The 20,426-nt window shown below is 37.1% G+C and overlaps 1 protein-coding gene across 2 annotated transcripts; it reads right to left on the minus strand.

Annotated features, from left to right (window-relative positions):
* Positions 1–14,605: 14,605 nt before the first annotated feature.
* On the minus strand, positions 14,606–19,564 carry LOC149049299 (octopamine receptor beta-1R-like). Of its 2 annotated transcripts, none has more exons than XM_089199404.1 (2): positions 19,448–19,564; positions 14,606–17,950 (listed from the first exon to the last, which is right to left on the minus strand). In XM_089199404.1, exon 2 carries the CDS (start codon positions 17,939–17,941, stop codon positions 16,967–16,969), a length of 975 nt encoding a protein of 324 aa, XP_089055530.1. In that variant the 5' UTR covers positions 17,942–17,950; positions 19,448–19,564; the 3' UTR covers positions 14,606–16,966. The 2 variants fall into 2 exon arrangements, with proteins under 2 accessions (XP_089055530.1, XP_089055531.1); XM_089199405.1 differs by lacking the exon at positions 19,448–19,564 and adding an exon at positions 18,972–19,276 and having other exon boundaries at positions 14,708–17,950.
* Between the last annotated feature and the right edge of the window lie 862 nt (positions 19,565–20,426).

Below are 20,426 nucleotides of genomic sequence, written 5' to 3' on the forward strand. Positions count from 1 at the left end.
AGCACCTTCTGAAAATAAAATAAATTAAAGAGCAAATAATTGAATAAATGAATAAACAAGCAAATGAACAGAGATGAAAATTAATTAGGTGAAAATAATGAATTCCCTCTTTCCCAAACTACAAAACTACATCATCCGCGCCTTTAATTCGCTCTCAGGGTTTACGAACTTTCGAAATATTCTTTATTTATATGCTCGTTTACTTATTGGCTTAATTTCAACCGCGTGACCTGTGACCTGCACAATTATGATAAGCTATCTCGTGTCTATTTCAAAGACTATAAGTCTATAAATCTTTCGAAATTTTCTTTTGATTATTTATCTAGTTATTCATTTATATGTTCGTTTACTTATTGGCTTTTTTTATTTCAGTTGCGTACCTGTGACCTGCACAATTATGATAAGCTCGTGCCTATCTCAAAGACAATAAGACTATAAGTCTATCTCAAAGACTAATAAAATTTACTCGTGCTTATTTATTCCAAATTGCACTCGAAATCATGTGATTACCTATCCTAAAATATAATTGCTTTGAATACCTCCCTGATATTTCAACTCTAACGACTAGGTAAGAACACACTGTATATAAAACATCATACTGGTAACTCGTAAAATGCCTACGCATTTCTATCAGCTAAATAATCCTTCCTGATAGAGTGTTTGTATTGTTAGAGAAGCTCATACTACCTTTTTTTTTAATTTGGTAGATAAAATGCAGGTGTTTTATTTAGCATGCGTTTCCAGGTCTTCCGTAAAACCAGACCGCAAGCCATTTCTCACCGGAAAAATAAACTTATTTGATATTTCCGTTCGAGTTTTAACCTTGTGCAGTTGTGTTGTCTCCCGTTGCAATCAACGGATACTTTTTTTAATCTGCCACAGATATAAGCTATCCATATACTCAGTACATGCAATGAACATTTTGTTCATGTTGGCGCAAGCAACTGCTTACAATTTATTCAAATTAGACGGTGACAGTATTAATGACAAGATAACGTTTGAAGATAAATGTAAGGCGACAAACCTGTTTTCTCTATTTCTTTGTTCCTGGTTTGCTATTTTGTGATTACAATCATAATCATCGTTTTCCTCATCATTGTTAATATTATCATTATTATCATCATTGTCCTTAACACCAGTCTACCGAAAAGTTCCACTAGTTTGTTTCCACATTTACTTCTCGTGAAGCTTGGATCGAACATATCAGCTGAAGGCGTCAATTCATATTACTTTTATATTTTTTCCGTATCCTCATATTCTTCCTGTTACAGAGGGCGTTAATTTGCATAAATAATTTAAGTTTGAAATTGACGATCAATTATAAGGCTTCCTTCAAACTTTTGTCGCCTAAATAAATTATTTTAGTAATTGAAAGTTTCGCTTGAATTGAAATCGATCGAAAAATTAGGCTGTCCATGCAAGCTTTCAAGCTAAATTTTGAAAATTCTCCTTTCTTTCAAAAAGATGTATTTTGACAACGTCTGAATAAATTTGACTGAAGAAAAATGTTGGATTATAAACAAGACAGTCATCATTTATTGCCTTCGGTTGGGGTATCATTTAGGGAAGTGTCAAGATATGTCATTCTATTTCTGAAACTCTTTTGCATTTTCAGTCAACCCAGAATTCAGTTTGAATAGATAGAAACATGAATAAATGAAAGCTTCATACACCAGTTTAAAGTTAAAAGCAATCTTTTTGTTGAATAGTCGTCGTATCTTCCCTTACTTAAAACTGTTTTCATAAAGGGCCTATGTAACTTCCAGCGTTCATACACAAAATCGAGCGAGATGTTCCTAAAGCCGGTCAGACCGTTGTGTTATCAAGCCTTATAAATAAACGAGGTTGGTCAAAAACCTATCGTTTATCGCACAGTAACCCAGAGAAATATGAAACAATATGTTTTGTTTTAAGTTTATTTTATAAAAGCAATAAACCACTCTTTCTGTCGGTTTACCAGCATAATACCCCACTTGGAACGTTGTCAAAACACTCGAAAAGTTATTAATCCCAACTAAGAGGCGAGTGATTCACAATCTTTTCCAGTAACACGGTTCTCCAAATATTTTAAGTTGGTTATTAATTTGGTAAAACGATTAAAAGTGCGGTGTGTTGCTTAATGACTTTCCGCAAAGATGGCGAAAGCAATTGATAAATATATGTACATGTGGAGTTTTACTTCTCTACTCGAGAAAGAGAGAAGATTACTTCACTCCCTGTTTCCTGTGCCAAAAATATTTAAAGAAAAACAATCATCTAACTTTGATGATTAATAAAGTCACGAATGTGCTGCTGAATTTATCTGTGGCGCCGTTAGTTTTCAACTTTGTCTCGCGATAAGAATCAGAGCTCGACCAAATTTCTCAAAATCGTTTGTGAAGAACTCTAAAGCTCTCATTTTATTTGCTTCAAGGAACAGCTGGCTGCGAGTAAGTCGCGTATTTCGAATTTTCTTATGCGAGGAGTTTGTGACAATTTTGTGTAGTGTCTGCGATCCAGGCAAAAGTTTTTGCCAGTTTAAGCATTCACTGATAATTCTAATTAGACCTAGCGAAAGCTTTACCTTACGCTGAGATTCGATGAAAACAAGTCAGACCACGGAAGAATATCGGACGGTATTTATAATAGCTCTACGCGGTGAAACTTCCTTGCAAAGTTGGAATTATTGTCTTTCTACCAGTCTTTACCCGTCACAGTGCAGTGAGTGTGGCTTTTTTTAGAGTTAAAAATTAGGTTTAAAAAGCGAAAAATGGATTACTTGAGATATTATTAGTAACCAACCTTAATTCCACAAGAAAATTTCTCCAGAACGGTATTGAAATGGCTAATTAATACTTGTCTCCAAAGTTCACGATTGCCTAATCCAAATTGAGGCTCTTCTTAGTGCAAAATGCCTTTTTCCTTTTAAATACCACAATTTCTATTAATTTCTATAACCTTTCAAAGTAAGAAAGGCCTTTCCATGCCTATACCCATTTTGAGGTAACAGCGGAGGGGCCAAGGACGTTTGATGTATTTTTAACTTCCTCACAATTGCTGAACGAAAGCCCCGAAAACAAATGCAAGAAAGACTGAAACATTTGTATGTTTGACTATGATTGACAATTGCTGAACGAAAGCCTACACAAATGCAATAAAGACTGAAACATCTGTATGTTTGACTATGATTTCAAGAAAAAAATATTTTTTTATTCTCTCGAATTACATATAAGTTTGCCGTTTTCGAAATACTTCGTCTTTTTCATTGAAAGATAACCCCAGAAAACTACTTTTACTTGCGTGAGCTTGATTGCAAATTTTCATCAGCATTTTTATTAGTTACATATCTGGCCTATTGTCACGTGTAACTTGTAGCAGGTGGTAATTTGAAAGGCGAGGTATTAAAAAGAATGAATTGTTTATTTTTCGGCATAGCCCTCAAGCTCTTGAGAAAAGTGTCATTTTGCTAGAAAAACACTGAAGTTGTGAAAATTTAGCTGGTCCGACTGATAAATGCAAACTATCATATAAAATGCGGTGTTTAACAAAGATTTCTAACCCAGGAAAAGCGGTAACTTCATATGTGTAAATTAGGATTATGTATGACTTGACTCAGTCAATTAGCATTTCATTACATGATCATGAATAACTTTTGAATATTTCGAAAAGCTTGTGTTTACTTAAATAGGACGCGATAGCCTGGCGTGCGCGGGGATAACCACAAAAAAATATTCTACGATAAAAATTCTTCTTTCCTTTTTCGAGTCAGAGCAGGAAATTGCGATTCATCGAAGGGCGTGGCTTATTTTCTTTTTTCTGCTCGCTACTGTCCTTCAGTTTATGCTTTTGTCCACTTATCTTTCACGAACACGTGAAGTGAAACAAGTTTTCTTCATCCCTATTGTAGCATAGCTGTCAAGGAGTGGCATACTGGTGAAAATGTCATGTACTTGTCAAATTACAAATGCTAATGTTGAGACGATAGTTAAGGTTAGGCGTGCGCCGAATACGAGACTTTTGTGTGTAGGTTATATGGCGTTGGTTGTCTCGTAATTTTGTGAATATTAAATTTGCTTGCTTGGACACCGCACCTATCAAGCCTAACAATGTAAAGAACAGCTTAAAGATCTTTGTAATCAATCTTCCTTACTAAAAGAATTTTATTTAGGTTTGGGGAGACAAAAGCGGTTTTAGAATTGTGCCATTAAGAGTCACGGATAAATTTCTGATTTACATAATTTTTTTTTCTTGAGATAAAATTAGTTCAAGACACAATCTCACTTAATAGAAGCAGCAAAATACCGTCTTATGTAGCGTCCTTTGTCAAATAAGTGTCCCTAGGTAAAAAAAAAATTCATGAGATAAATTTATTTCAAGACCCCAGCTCACACCTAGACAAAATAAGTAGAAGCGGCAACATATCGTCTCAAATAGCGTCCTTTGTCATAAAAATGTCACGGGTAAGGCGGCGCGTCATAATATCAACATTTTCCTGAGTGCGTGATCGAAGGATTAAGAGGCGATCTCTGGAAGAGCGGTCCCGGGCATTTCGCATCGGAAAAAAGTTTTCCCTCAAACTTTGCCCAATAAACTATTTTTGGTAACAAGTAAATAAAACCACATTAGTTTCTGGAAATACCTCAAAATAAAATTTTTAGAGCTCTCAAAAGTCAAAGCTGCAAAAGGCCCTTTTTTGATCTCTTGCGACATCGAAAATTTCAAAAGTTGAATAGCCCTGTCCTCGTATCACACCGCATGCAACAACAAAAAATTTTGTATTCTTAAAGTGTGTGATATATAAGGTGTATAAAATGCATTTCAATTTTGATATTCGTTTATTTAGAGGCTCGTCATAATTTATTTAAAAACACTCGTTGGACAGCTCTCTGAAATTGGTTAAAAGTACTCTTTCTTTCTCGATTGATATTGCTCAAGTCCAGACCAGACCATTAAAAACTCCGCTTTATTTCTGCTAATAAGATGTTTGGCTGCAGAAAAATATAAAAACATCTTGCACTTATTGATTTTCTTCGCCGAGGTGACTTCGAACTTTTAGCGATATTGCTAGCGTGACAGCCGATTATGCAAATTAGTTCAGTGAGCAAACTCCGACCGTTTTATGTGAGTAGCTCAATAAATCTTAGATTTCAACCATTTTAAGTAGAAAATATAGTAGGACAGAGCTTTAAAACCACACCGATTAATACCTTAAGCATTTTAAAAGGCCAAAATTTGACATATTTTATTATCTCGTGACGAAAGACGTCAACAACAACGTATCGAATATCATAATTTGATTAGCGCTCGCAAACTCTTTTTTACAAATTTGGCTTCTGTTATTTCATATTTGAGTTCTGATGGCTTACGCTATTCAAACCTATATGAACATTTCAAAATTAAACTACAGGATTCTATTTAGTGTAACCGGCGATAACAGCACACACTGAAATACGCCGTGACCAGTGACTCTGTCACGTAATTCCATCGTGTAATTGTCCTGAATACTTCTCACGTCTAACTAAAGCAGCGATTTCTCGGATTTCTAGCTGAAAGGGAAAAAAATATATTTGGTCGTCACATCTGTCTGCATAACAGTCTCTGTTCATAAGTTTGAAGAGTTCTTGTAAAAAAAGATATCGCATTCGCATAACGGGTGGACGTCATAACTAGATTGCATAACAACTGCACTCCGAAATCATTTCCTCCATTTTTGCAAGAGGTGCTGCATTTGTATCTTGCATTTTGAATGCGAGCTCAAAATGTTCGCATATGTCTCTTAGCATCTTGACTTTGAGACTAGACAACCTTGGTTCTCTTGCCAACGAGCACACATCATAGATATCAAACATGATTGGATGTTTCAATCTATCTCATCCATTACTGTGTTCCTCGCCTCTCTCAAACACCCTTCGTCTACATCAGACGCGGATGCTTCTATCAAGTGGTCGTCTGCGTCGGTGGCATCATCCGATTCTTGTTGTATTTTCGATCGCTGTTTAAGGCACAATCTCGAGAAGAAACCCTGAATCTGTATGTTGGATAAGCACTCTGTTCTATCGAACATTCTCTCTCCATCTATTGTGCAAGCAGTTCGCATATCCTTTGCTACTTTCTCTGAGTTTGGTTTCTGCCAGTGTCTCATCCGATATTAAATTTCTGTTTCAAGTACTGCCTGAAGTTTTGCGAAAGCCGTTCACTTGCACCTCTCTTATGAAGAGCCCATCCCATGGGAAGCTTTGATGTAATATATCAAACACGAGGAAGAGTGTTTCATCCGATATCCAAAGACCGAGAAGTGGTTGAGAAAACGAGGCGCAGCCGAGTTTTTTTTGACCAACTTCAAGGTGTTTGGATATCGGATGAAACACCCTTTCGAATGTTTGATATAGCTTCTCAAACCATTAATAATTCTTGGAGAAAATCAAAGCAAAAGTTCACCAGATTTTATGATAATTAAGATCACATATCCAAACCTCCTTCACGGTTGTAATTTCCTTTGTTTTATCATTATGAATTATTAATGAGTTTGAGAAGTACTTGTCAAGGGTTCTGTGGCCACTGCAACCAGTTCAGTCGAACTTTCACCCTCTAATGACAATGGCTGAAAGTAATGAACCCACTACCTCTTCACTTTGTCATAAAGACTTTAAGTCATGCTCGCAGGCACAAGGCTTACATGATGAACTAACTAGTTCATATGGAAGTCAATGTCGGCCTGGGTCTTAAAATCTTCATCGCAACCAGGTTCAGGGCATTGATAGGAACGTCGTTGCCATAATTGCTTTCTCCTGCTGATGCAGTTCGTCGAGCAGTAGTGGGGAAAAATGGAATCTCCTCCACCAGATCCATCATTTTTTCTGTGGAAAAATTGCAATTTTAATTTTACCGAATAAACTTTCCAGGCCCAACATTAAACGCTCTCCAAACGCGCAGGCCCTCTTGTGTAAGTTGCTGAAAGTGGTAATCTTGATGTCCGAGCCCTCGTAGAGATGATACCAGCTTACTGTTGTGATAGCAACCTGCTTTATCCGATCTTAGAAAGGCCTTTTTTATTCCTGAATTTCGTAACTTTATGGTGACAAAGAGATTTTATAGGGCTGACAGCACTGAAAACCAGTCTTTTTCTACAGCTGTTAAGAAGGTGTACGTATCAGGTTACTTCCAGGCTTTCCTCCAGTCTTACAACAACGCTACTCACATGCCAATTGATTTCCCTCTTGGGAAACCATTCTGCTTGCTTTTCCCGGAACTTCATCGCTATGAACTTCACTTTCCAGTCAACTATTATAAATGCTTCATCTCCCCCCAAAGTATCGACAATTTGCTCTCAGGATATGCCCTTTCCATTCAAAGATCTTAGCGGCAGCATTTTTTGCTCCATACAGATATTCTTCCACTTGAAACCTACCCAATTGCATTGTGTACTCAGAAATAGCGCCTTTTACTTCTTCAAGAACACTCTTCAGCATCTCACAATCCTCACACTTCACGTTGTGACTGTGACTGCATACTTTCTGAACGTCAATGTCACCAGCATGGCTCAGTGCAAAGACCCTACAGTGATCGGCACATTTGCTATCGTCCTCTTCGCAGTGATTACGGTATGTAGTCTTCAAATACAACTTGCTCTCCTGAAGCCTCTTCCAAACTTCTTTACACTAGTCCTTTTCTGCTCCCACGCTTTCCAATTCGTCTTTAATTTGGAGAAAATCCTTGAAACCATCCGCTCCCTCAGCTGCAGTATCGTGTAAACCTCTATAGAACGCCATACATCTTAGAAATAGCCTTTGACATTTGCAAATTGACAGAATGCCGGCTCTTTATCCCTTTGGAATCGCTACCAGGGTGTGTCGGATACTGGCACGCTGAACTTTGGCGCCAGAACTTCCATAAGTGTGCCTATGCTTTGCGCAGACCCACATTTTGCCATAACTGAGTCTTCTACATGGAACAGGCCAGCCCTTGCAAAAGATAAGCTCTCCTTCTGTGAAACTCTCTTTTGACAAATGGATTAAGCAGAGATGACTCTTTATTGTGTCAGTACTATGAGGCAAGTTAAACAAACCGGAAACTCCTCTTGAGTCTCCGAACGAAGTTTCTGAGGAACGCGACTGAAAACAGGACTTCTTTTGGCGAATACCGCTTCAAGAATTTAAAGTTATTAATCCCAAGCAAACCAGTACCGAAGGAGACATATGAATTACAGCTAATACAATTACGCACTTTACAGTATAGATATAGCTAATTGTTGGAAAAATGCGGTCACACGTAACGTAATAATTTATTTCCTCAAAAATCGCGGGGTCCTTTTCCACAAGAACTCCCTAGAGTTCTGAATAGAAACTTTCATAAAGACAGGTGTGCAGACAAAATTTCTCTTATTCCTGCCGACCAGAATTCGGATCCAAAAGGCGATGTTATCGCTGCTTTATTAAGAGGGGAGAAGCAAGTGAGGATAATTACACATGTACAATTGATCATGAATTATGTGACAGTAGTCACGGTGTATTTCAGTGTGTGCTGTTATCGCCGGTTACACTAAATAGAATCCTGTAGTTTGGTTTTGAAATGTTCATACAGGTTTGAATAGCGTAAGCCATCAGAACTCAAATGTGAAATAACAGAAGCCAAATTTTTAAAAAGGGGTTTGCGAGCGCTAATCAAATTATGATATTCGATACGTTGTTGTTGACGTCTTTCGTCACGAGATAATAAAATATGTCAAATTTTGGCCTTTTAAAATGTTTAAGGTATTAATCGGTGTGGTCTTAAAGCTCTGTGCACTATATTTTCTACTATATTTTCTACTTAAAATGGTTAAAATCTATGATTTACTGAGCTACTCGCATAAAACGGTCTGAGTTTGCTCGATGAACTAATTTGCATAATCGGCTGTCACGCTTGCAATATCGCTAAAAGTTCGAAGTCACCTCGGCGAAGAAAATCAATAAGTGCAAGATGTTTTTATATTTTTCTGCAGCCAAACATCTTATTAGTAGAAGTCAAGCGAAGTTTTTAATGGTCTGGTCTGGACTTGAGCAATATCAATCGAGAAAGAAAGAGTACTTTTAACCAATTTCAGAGAGCTGTCCAACGAGTGTTTTTAAATAAATTATGACGAGCCTCTAAATAAACGAATATCAAAATTGAAATGCATTTTATACACCTTATATATCACACACTTTAAGAATACAAAATTTTTTGTTGTTGCATGCGGTGTGATACGAGGACAGGGCTATTCAACTTTTGAAATTTTCGATGTCGCAGGAGATCAAAAAAGGGCCTTTTGCAGCTTTGACTTTTGAGAGCTCTAAAAATTTTATTTTGAGGTATTTCCAGAAACTAATGTGGTTTTATTTACTTGTTACCAAAGATAGTTTATTGGGCAAAGTTTGAGGGAAAACTTTTTTCCGATGCGAAATGCCCGGGACCGCTCTTACAGAGATCGCCTCTTAATTTTCTTTTTCTGAATCATGACTGAATTGACTTTAAATTTTCTGATAGCCGACGATCCTTGAGGGACTCACAAAGGTTTCCTACGCGTAGCTATCTTAAAAATGGACGCCTGAATACTAATAACACATTTTGAGGCTGGTAAAGTGCAACTTAATCTTTTATTTATGTCAAATTACTTATTTCATGTGGAAATTCTCCCTTTTAGTATATTTACTTGCTCATAGAGCCTCTATGAGTAAGCCCCTATATGATGGATAGGGGCCAGAGTTTAAAGCCGTTGCCACTCAACGATTAAAAAAGATGGTTGAGGTTCTAATATAACACTTGAAATTTTAGCTGCTATTAGGAAATCATGAATAGATTAGTGATAATGATTTTTGAGGAGCCATTTATTCATTCTAATGAGTATGAGTTTATTTACATCTGTCGACTTCAAGTTTAGCACAAGGAGAGAGCGATAGTACAAGAGAGCGATAACTTAAATATTATTGAGAGTTCAGTTTTTCAGTTCTCCGTTTCTGAATTTCATCATGCTAAATCCCGTTTATTAAACACTTTTTGCTGGTGCGAATGGGGTCTTAATCAAAGGGGCGCATTCATATATTTTCCTATATGTAGAAATTACCTGGTTCTGTTTCTTTTCCAATGGGGAGGAAGGGCGTTGGTGGTTTCGTTTCTGATACAGTGTATATATGATTAAAAATTTCTCTTTAGAGAAATCTGGAATACGACTAAGGAATATACTCTGGCAACTTACTGTATTCTGATATGTTTGCACTAATTCGACAATTATAGTGGGAAATATCATGCACATTTCTGCGAAACATTACACAAGTTACGTTCCCTTCTACTTTTGGCGGATAGGATGTTATATCAGAAACTTTGAAAATCTACAAGACTTGTACGTTCGCTTCGCCCTCCTGTTTTGCAATTTCCTTTTCATTAATTATGGAAGCTACATTTTGCAGATCTTTTGCCTTTTCACGGTGACAACAAAGCAGGTTCTAGAATTGCTTTCGGAATGTGCCATTTGTGAAAGTGTAAATAAAGGAATTTACAGAAGCACTAAAATAATAGAGAAAAGTTGCCAACAAAGCTGCAATTCTTGGCCTGGTTTTAAAGGAAAATCGAAACCAGAGTGTAAATGCCCACATTGGTATCCAGCAACACAAAAAGCCTGCGGCCACGTACAACAGAACCTAACTAATGTTTATTTCTTTCACTGAGTTGGTTACTGAACCATTTTCAGTCCTGTTCTGTAGCGACTAGAATACATCAAGTTGATGCTCTTTAGTTTTGAGAAATATCTTGTAATAACTGAAAATACCGATACTTAAGGGTAAAACAAGAAGCAATCCGACAGCGATACAATAATGAACGATTTGACTCTCTCTACTTGGGTAAGTAAAATTGATCTACGCAGGCGCCAAAATGGCAGCCACGAATCTTTTTCGTTCTGCACTTTTGTGCTTGTTTTTAGTATCTTATATTGGTATTTTACCAGTTAATCAGCTGCAAGACTTGCCACTACAAGACCAAATCGAATATCCCTATCAAATATCTCAAGTGTTAACGTCTGTCAACATTAGGATAAGGATACTGAACCAACATACCAGGAAAAAGATCAATATCAGGGATATGAGAGAAAGCAAGAAGACAAGTCTCGGCCGCTATCTCAGCAATGTCGACTGGTCATGCATCAATATGCAAAGCTCCTGTGAGGGAAAACTCCGCAATTTCAACGAACTGATAACAAACGGCATAAATAACATCATGCCAGAAAGGTCGATTAAAGTTTACCCGAAGGACGCCCCTTGGATGACAATAAAACTCAAGGAGTTGATTCGTTTGCGTCAAAATGCATTTCATTCCAACAAGAAGGGTCCAGTTTTCAGATTCTACCGCAATGCTGTCAATAGAGAAAGGAAACTATGCAAAGCAGCCTACTATACTTCAAAAGTGCAAGATCTCAAAGTTGTGAATCCCCTTCAGTGGTGGAAAGAGATAAATAAACTGAGTGGATCCAAAAAACAAAACCCCAATTTACTGTCCTCCCTCGATGTACAGCAATTCACCAACATGTCCCCCCAAGAAATCGCCAGTGCAATAAATGAAACTCTTCTAGAACCGCTCCAGCCTTATCAGCCTATCAACTGTGAGAACACGTCTGTTCTCCTTCCTACAGGAGAAGGCGCCGAATTCCCTAAAATATCAACACATCGAGTGTACATTAATCTGAAACGCCTCAACAAACACAAAGCTCCTGGCCCGGACGGCATACCTAATTGGGTTCTAAAGGAATACGCCGAAATTTTAGCACAGCCCATAACGGACATTTTGAACACTTCCTACAAAGAACAAAAATTGCCGTCAGTTTGGAAATTGGCGAATATAACACCCCTCCCAAAGGTAAAACAAGTGACTGATCCCAAGAAGGAGCTAAGGCCAATTTCACTTACACCTGCGTTATCAAAACTTGCTGAGGATTTTATAGTTTCTGACTTCATCAAACCGGCCGTGGAAAAAGTAGCGGACCCAAATCAGTTCGGAACGGTATCTGGATCATCCACTGTACTGGCACTCATAAGCATGATACACAATTGGCTTGAAGCAACAGACGGAAACGGAGCGTCAGTTCGGGTCCTTCTTTTTGATTACCGAAAGGCCTTTGACCTAAAAGATCAGTCCATCCTAATATCAAAACTGAATCAACTGGACATTCCGAAGAGCGATATTAACTGGATAGTTGACTTCCTTTCAAATAGGTCTCAGAGAGTTAAACTTGGCAATGACTGTTTCTCTGAGTGGAGCAAAGTGCCTGCCGGAGTACCACAGGGTACCAAACTGGGCCCCTGGCTTTTCCTTTTAATGATAAACGATTTGTCAGTTTCGCTCGACAATTTTAATCTGTGGAAATACGTTGACGATACGACGGTATCAGAAACCGTCCCGAAAGGAAAGATTAGTCACGCGCAAAGTGCAGTTGACCAAGTACAGTCCTGGTCTGAGAAAAATCTATTTCAATTGAATTGCGCAAAAACCAAAGAACTGTTGATCAGCTTTAGCCCTCAATACCCCCAATTTCCAAAAACCAACGTGGATGGGGAACTAATTGAATCTGTGCAGTGTGTTAAACTTCTTGGACTCAATATTAATTCAACTCTAACTTGGAACAACCATATTACAGAAATAATAAAGAAATCCAACTCAAAACACTATTTTTTGATTCAACTTAAGCGGGCTAAAGTACCTACAATCGATCTTGTAGCAATCTATTGCGCAACCATCAGGTCCTGCCTAGACTACGCCTGCCCAGTGTTCCACCATGCACTTTCGAAATATCTACAAGTCGATCTGGAGAGAGTGCAGAAAAGAGCCCTCGCATGCATCTTCCCTGGAGCATCATACAAAGAAGCCCTCGATCAAGCAAACATCCCAAGCTTGAGAACCCACCAAGAACAGTTGATATCGACACTTTTCCGATCAGTTTTAGAAAACAAAAACAACAAAATTCATTCTTTAATCCCAAAAAGTTATCAGGCTAATTACAATTTTAGGAAACAGAGGAATTTCAATCTTAATCGTTGTAAGACCGACAGAGCGGCAACAAGTTTCATAAATATGTGTTGCAGAAACAGTTTGTACAATTAATTAATGTGAAGTTACGCAATTCAGTTTTATCTGCAATGTAATTTTAATAAAACACAGTCTATGTCTACAGTCTATGAAGATAGCAGCTGCTGGCGCCAATTTTTTCGCTTTCGAATTAATTGCCTTCAGTCATATTATCATACAAACAAGTTTCGAAATTCTTACTTGCCTGATATTTTTCCTGTAACAGAAGACGTTGATTTGCATCTGTTATTCAATGCATTTTTACAAAACGCTTGCTATTCGTTGGTTTCGGTCATGGTATCAGAGAAACAAGCGTTGAAGTATAGGAAGTTGCATATCTAAAACTCTTAATTCTTGCTGTCATTTCAGCCTGAATTTAGTGTGAATCAACGGATAAATAAAGGTCTTCCTAATCAGTTTCCAAAATACTTGAAAATAAATAATAGTTAAAAGCAATATCTTTAACGAAAAAAATGTGTTATCTCACCTAACCAGTTTTCTTAAAGGGGTTTAAATAATTCCCAGTGGTAACACTCCGAATTGCGCAAAACTTTTCAAAGTCAGTCGATAAGAAATTTTAAAATGGGTGTTGTACACTTGTCTGTGTTAACACGTAAAAAATCAAGACCTTTTTTATTTTGTTTCTTACAAAGGAACAGCTAACAAAGAAAACTGGTTGCTAGAAGTCTAAACTACGCAGCCACTAATGGCCGATTTTTTTTTTTTAGCTAGCGGCCTTCATACACTCTAAAATCCACCAACGTTTCTTTAGCATTTTCCACGCCTCTGTTTTAATTCTCGCGAAAGTGACTCGACGTGAGCAATTGATAGGTGAATTGATATGTGGAGTTTCATCCATCCCATAAGTGAAATGTAGAAGCTTTTCTGCTTCCATTTTGCTATTGTCGAATGATCTGAAGAAAAATTATAATCTCAATACGATGTTCTAATTAAGAAACTAACGTCGTGCAGCTGAGTTTATCCGTCGCGCCATAGGTTTTAAATTTTGTCCCATACACGGCAAAGGTGAAAGATCTTTACCAAATTTCTCAAATTTCTGTTAAAAAAACGAAAGTTTGCAATTCTTTTACTTCAAGGCACTGCTTGCAATGAATAAAAAGGGTATTTATATAATATATAAAATATTCTGAGTCTTTTTTACACGAGGAAGAAAGCCGCACAGTGACTGTAATCAAGAATGCTTCATCTTTTCAGTTAATTAAAGTTCGTGTATATGAAGATTCTGTGTATGTCCTCTTTTCCATCACAGTGCAGCTGATTTTAGAATCTTTTAGAGTTATTGATCAGGTTTATAAAGTGGAATTAGAATGATTCTCGTGAAAATTCTGTAATGTCTTTCAATCCAATTAAAAAAGAAAACAAACATAAAAAAACAAAAACAAAAAAAAACAGATTCTTTCGTATACCTGCAGACTTATGCACTTAAGTTAACTAATGAAGGGGCAAACTTATATTTTGATCACGTTTGTTCAAGGTCTCGCCCCTACACTTCGACTTTTCTTGATCGATTGTAATTTAAAGTAAAACCTACATTGCCATCGATGCGCATTTTATTCTGCTATTGGAGGAAATCGACACTTCTTGGTATATTTGAAATATGTTTGTTACCATGCAGTCAGTATCATTTTGCTTTTACAACCAGGTATAGCTTTTACTTCAGAAGCAGGTAAAGGAAAGGCAAACGCTGTGCTTCGGTGATTGGCTTATGAAACGATAAGAAAGCATATCATTTGAAGAAGAATGTAGATTGAAATTAAAAAAAAGGAAAAAGAAGAGAAAAGGAATGGAAAAGGAAAAAGATAGGCATAGTAAATTAACCGTTTTTGAACAATCCTTCAATAAAAGAATGAAAGTCTGTTAATTGGCGTAGCCCACAACCAATAAACACAACAATAAATTAATAAAAGCACCGAAGTTGTGCTCAATCAGCTGTGTAGACTGATTTTTCCCACTGTCAGTGTCACTGTTACTAAACATAAAAGTATATGGGTTTCGTGGTCTTCTCATCCGCCAAACTAACTGCGAATCCAAAGTCTCTTAAGTTTCCTTCCAAATCTTACGCACGTGTTGTTGTAAGCCGTCCGCTGAATAAGTAACATCCGCAAGTAACATTAATCAATTCATTCTTGGGTCTAAAGTCTTTTTGGCCTTTTGCAAATCCATTGCACGAGTTAATCTGAGTCGTCCGCAAGCAGTAGTACGGTATAGAAGCTAGGGGGGACAATTAACAATCAGATACTGGGAGTTAAAGGGCTAAACGGGTACCCGACGTTAGGCCAGGGACTTACATGATATATTTCATTCATTCATGCAAAATATTAATTTATCGATTGCTCCCTGTGGTGATGTACATGCAATTAAGGAGCCTAGGTATCTAATTGATAAAGGCATTCTGAAAACTTCTTCTAAGCTGTTGCCTCATGCGATGTCGTCCTTTGTTTAACCCAAGCAAAGGTTTTCATGATTCGACGATCAATTTTTCATACATGTAACAGCTCAACTGTACACGTTATTCGTACGCTGTAAGCTAAACTGCACGCAATATTTATTACACCATTAAAATTTCTTCTATCTATCTGCTTTGTAACTTTTTTTCGGCCGATTTACACAATAAAGAGCTACACCATACTTTATGAGAAGCGGAAAGGGTGTCTCATTTTGACTCGCCAAAGATGGAGTGAAAAAAGGCAAGCACGCGAACTATTAATAATGCAACAAGTAACGCTATTTAGAACAAAGAACATCACTTACTTTATGGAGTTGTATTCTTAAGTTAGCGGGGTGGTCTGTTTTAGGATCTGCAAGTCTTATAATACTTAAAGTACCCTATAAATCAATCACAAAGCTCTTCGCTAACTCCCTTAATTATCAGCCAATTTGATCAGAGTGTCACGAATGTGTCATTCGTCTCAGCATAATAATTTTGACTTATATAATTAAAAACTTTGTCTCATTGCCCACTTTTAAAACTTCAGTAAAAACAATTATAGTTTTTCCTTTCAGAGGGATCTCCTTTATCGACAATGGAACAAGACCAGGCACGATACTCACCAGCTCAATAGCCTAGTTCTAATTTTCTTTTTCAACAGTTGTCACGCATCCCCCTAGTAGGTCTTCGACAAAATTTTACTCCTCAAAGTAAACAGAAATCTTGTTATTCATGTCTGATAAGTTACTTGAAAGTCTCTCCATCGCTAAAAACAGTTCTAGTAGTGACGATTTTGTTCACTCCAGGATTGTTTCCACTCATTGCATCCTGCGCGTGAAAAGGTGCCACAAATGCTTCAGTCATCTCAGCGTAAGTTAAAACATGGCTGATTTTGGCTTGTACAATTAAAAATGTCGTCACTTTGGCCACTTTAAAACTTCAAAAACAAACAATTACAATTAATTTTATCAGAGTAATCACTCTTTTTGGCAGTTGATCAAGACCAGTACACAAATACTCACCAGCTCAATATCCTTGTTCTAATTACCTTTTTCTAATAGTTAGTTCGCCTTTTCTAAGTAGGTCGTCGACAAACTTTTATTTGACACAATCGACATAAAACTTGTAATTCATAACTAGTAAGTTATTTGAAAGTCCCAACACCTCTTCAAAAAGGTTTGATAAACTAGTGACCATTTTGTTAATTCCAGGACTTTTTTTTTTGGTGATAAACTGGGCCGTCTCACTTGATTCTTGGTGAAAAACTTCCTATATACTGCTGAGATTGGAATGCCGTACTGGCCATTAAAAAATATATCAAATGAAGAAATCTAGAATATTCATCAAAAATTATTGAAACGACAAGCAATAAAAAGAATAAAAAAAGAAGCAATTAGAATAAATTCCTCTTGACCTTTATAAAGGATCTTAGTCTGGAAAAATCTAGAAGACTTAACAGTTCGCTTCTTATTCTTCACCTTCATTGACTTCGTTGTCAGCAATTCTTGCCTTTCGACAGTAGCGAGACAGCAGTTTGCGAAATTCCCTTCGGAACTCACCATTTGTGAAAGCGTAAATAAAAGGATTTACTGAAGCACTCAAATAAAAGCAAAACATTGATAGCATGGCTGCAATTCTTGGACTAGTTTCGGGAGAAAAACGAAACCAGAGAACAAGTGCCCACATCGGTATCCAGCAACACAAAAATCCCGCGGCCACGAACAATAACACTCGACTAATGTTTGTTTCTTTCACTGAGCTTCTCACTACACCATTTTCACTTCTGTTCTGTAGCGATGATACCACATTCTGTTGATGCTCGTGGGTTTTAAGATATATCTTATAATAACTGAAAATACCGATAAACAACGGTAAAATAAAAAGCATTCCCACAGTGATACAGTAATGAACGATTAGACTTTCACTAGTTGGGAAATCAAAAGCGCACACTGCGTAGCTTCGGACAAATTTAATCTGTAACCAATTTGTGAATCGTGCAATGATCAGATAAAGTGCAAAGGTAAGCCACAAGCAAATCAGCCACGTCTTAGATTTGCGAGTCGAAAAAATCTTATTGTAATGGTTTGTCTTCACAATTTTCATGTAACGGTTAAACGCCGTCAAGCCAAGGGTTGCTGGGGTAACGTTAAAGGTGAACACATCGAAAAAACCTTGAATCTGGCATACAGCGTCGCCGAAGACCCATTTTCCAATGATCAGTGTTGTAGAAGCTAACGGCATATCTACTGTTCCACACAGCAAATCGCTAACTGCTATGGCAATGATGTACAGGTTGAAAGTTGATCGCAAGTTTGGGTTTCTATATGTTGCTATGCAAACAAGACTGTTTCCAATGATGCTTGTGATGCTCAATGCAATACAAACACTTGCCTCAGTTATGACAACAGGTAAGCTTCGGCTTGGTAACTCTAGGTTTGACATCTTTTCTCCCTAGAAATTTAATTAATAATTTAAAATTTAAGAACGTATGAATAAATACATCGATTGAGTAAATCGATGGACAAGTAATACAATAGCCGCAATACGATATTTCATTGGGTTATTTTCAAAGAAACCTGGTTAAAATTTCAAAAAATTTAACTCGGTAAAAGGTCGGTTAAGATGAAATAAAGGGAATTTTTTATGAACGGCGGCACTGAACTAGGTTATGAAGTGGGTGAACTTGACATCATGGGGAAACCAAAAAAGTGCAGAATTCGAGGGCCACGATGTTATTTTCTCGCTTTCTTTCTTTTCGATTCCTTTCTCTGCACTCATGTTCTACGTTAACTTCTTGGTTACCGTTAACGCAGCTTCTGCTCGATTAAAAGCCGACAAAAGCGATTGATTTATTAGAAATAACCCGGTTTTACTTGTCAAGTGCGGCCGCGACCAAGGAAAATAACAATCTTTTTTTTTCACTACCTAAGTCCATAGCAAGCTCCTTCACCGCTCTCAGGTTTTCGCGAAGCGGCGACGAATTTTTTTATTTTCATTATTTATTCTTCTATTCATCGTTTTGCACATTTTATTTCAAACCGGTACGTGATCCACTAGACTTATTATAAATACGACAGAGGGGCTGTTTAAAGACTCGAACAAAAATCATTATGGCCCTTAATTTCATCGCACAGAGACTTGATGAAACTCGGAAACAGCTAGAGGGTTTTGATGAAAATAAGCAGATTTAAGGAGGTGATTACGAATTTAATAATCAGTTCGCTGGAATTGGTTTCATTATTCGTAACGCTTGTGCTCTTTAGATTGCACCGTATATACTGCGTTATCTAAGCTATTGTGATGAACTGGTGAAATCACTGTAACCTACTTTGGGCAGAGTGCTTTTGTTTGACGAAGGCGAGATAAACTAGAAAAGTTCAATTTTTTTTTTTATTGTTACGGACCTTTAATGCACATTTGCAATCGAGTATATAGCTTCAGGTCGGTCGTAGGTATGATATGAATCGCTTACTGTTTTCCCAGGAAAATTTACTTGCCTGCTGAAGCGTTGCCGTCTCGTCGATTTATCGTTCTCTCTTGGCGACAAAATGCAAAGATATATCTCCAATAATCGACGATATCTCGGAGGAATGAACCACGATATTCGGCGATAGTCGATTGCATTATTTTTCATACTACTTTAATATCATAAAATACAATGTCGAATATGACAATCTAATTTTGAACTAATTCTTGCTATTTAAAGGTTAGACACTTATATAACCGAAGGTATTCGAGGTAAAAAATCTGAAATAAATTTCGTTAAATTAATGAGTCAGTCAGTCTTGTAGTATACGCATCCTAATACGATCTCAATATTTGAAAATTAAGGGTTCTACAAAAAGAACCTGCGCTACGCCAGATATGAAAAAAAATTTCAAACAAACCCTCTTTAGATGTGGCCAAAAATATGTAGAGACGTAATAATAAATCTTTACCTTATCTTACCTTATTTTACACGGTACACTTTGAGGTGTCTTAATATCTTTTTTAATGGTAACACCCAGTGTCCGCAAAAGCGTTCCAAAGCCAGTCGACAAATTTAGAGGGATTGCTGAATGATTCATTATCATTATCTTAAAAAGTGACAGGTGACAAAGAAGGCTGGTTGCAATAATTCTCAATCACGCAACTACCAGCGGATGTTTGTTTCTCTTGGATAGCGGCCAGATTGCATCCGTGTCACCTCCACCAGTAATTATTTATATAGTTTCCAGGCCTATCCATCGTATGGCTAATCAGGCACGCTTCCGCAAAAATGACTGAGAAAATTGATAATTTAATTTATGTATAACGGGAGTCTCAACCAACCCATTCGAGGGAAGATTTTTTTCGCCTCCAATTTCCCACTGGTGAAAGATTTGTTAGTAACGTAGGGTGCTTAGTAAAGTTATAAACGTACAGTTGAACTCATTCTGGTAAAACTCACCATACGTTTCACATTAAGAGGGAAAGATTTAACCTAACCCTAACCCTAACCCTAACCCTAAGCAGCATAAAAACGGGAGTTACTCTTTTTTTTATTTCCTAAGGTACAATTTGACCGAAATCAACTCAGTAATTTGGAGTGGACGATGATCTTGTTTAGCTTCCAAGATCTAAAACTATAATCGAAAGTTTTTTTTTTCCAAGTTTGATTATTTTTACCCTTGGGTGTTAATTCCTATGAACCTTTTCGAAAGCTCTCATTGAGCAGCGACCATGAAATCATCTCACGTTAAAGTAAATGAAATACTTAGTTGACGGTAAAATAGTTCATACAAAGCTCATGTTGTTGTTTTCTTCCTTGACAGTGTGCAGGGATAATCAAAGATTAGAGTAAACTTAATGCAATCCGAAAAAGACAAATTTCTGTAAACATTCTTTGAACGGGAGTTTGTAGAAAAAGAAAATGTTGCTGTGCTGTTAAATTTTACATAAATCCCTA

Source organism: Pocillopora damicornis, chromosome 3 (genome assembly GCF_964200805.1).
Source record: "Pocillopora damicornis chromosome 3, jaPocDami1.2, whole genome shotgun sequence".
Lineage (NCBI taxonomy): Eukaryota > Metazoa > Cnidaria > Anthozoa > Scleractinia > Pocilloporidae > Pocillopora > Pocillopora damicornis.

Bases quoted from the DNA above. Each gene is read 5' to 3' on its own strand.
- LOC149049299 (XM_089199405.1), bottom strand. From the start codon at position 19,133: ATGAAAAATAATGCAATCGACTATCGCCGAATATCGTGGTTCATTCCT. The intron at 17,951-18,971 runs GTAAGCGATTCA...TTAAATTTCTAG, and splicing joins TAAATTTTCCTGGGAAAACA to GGAGAAAAGATGTCAAACCT.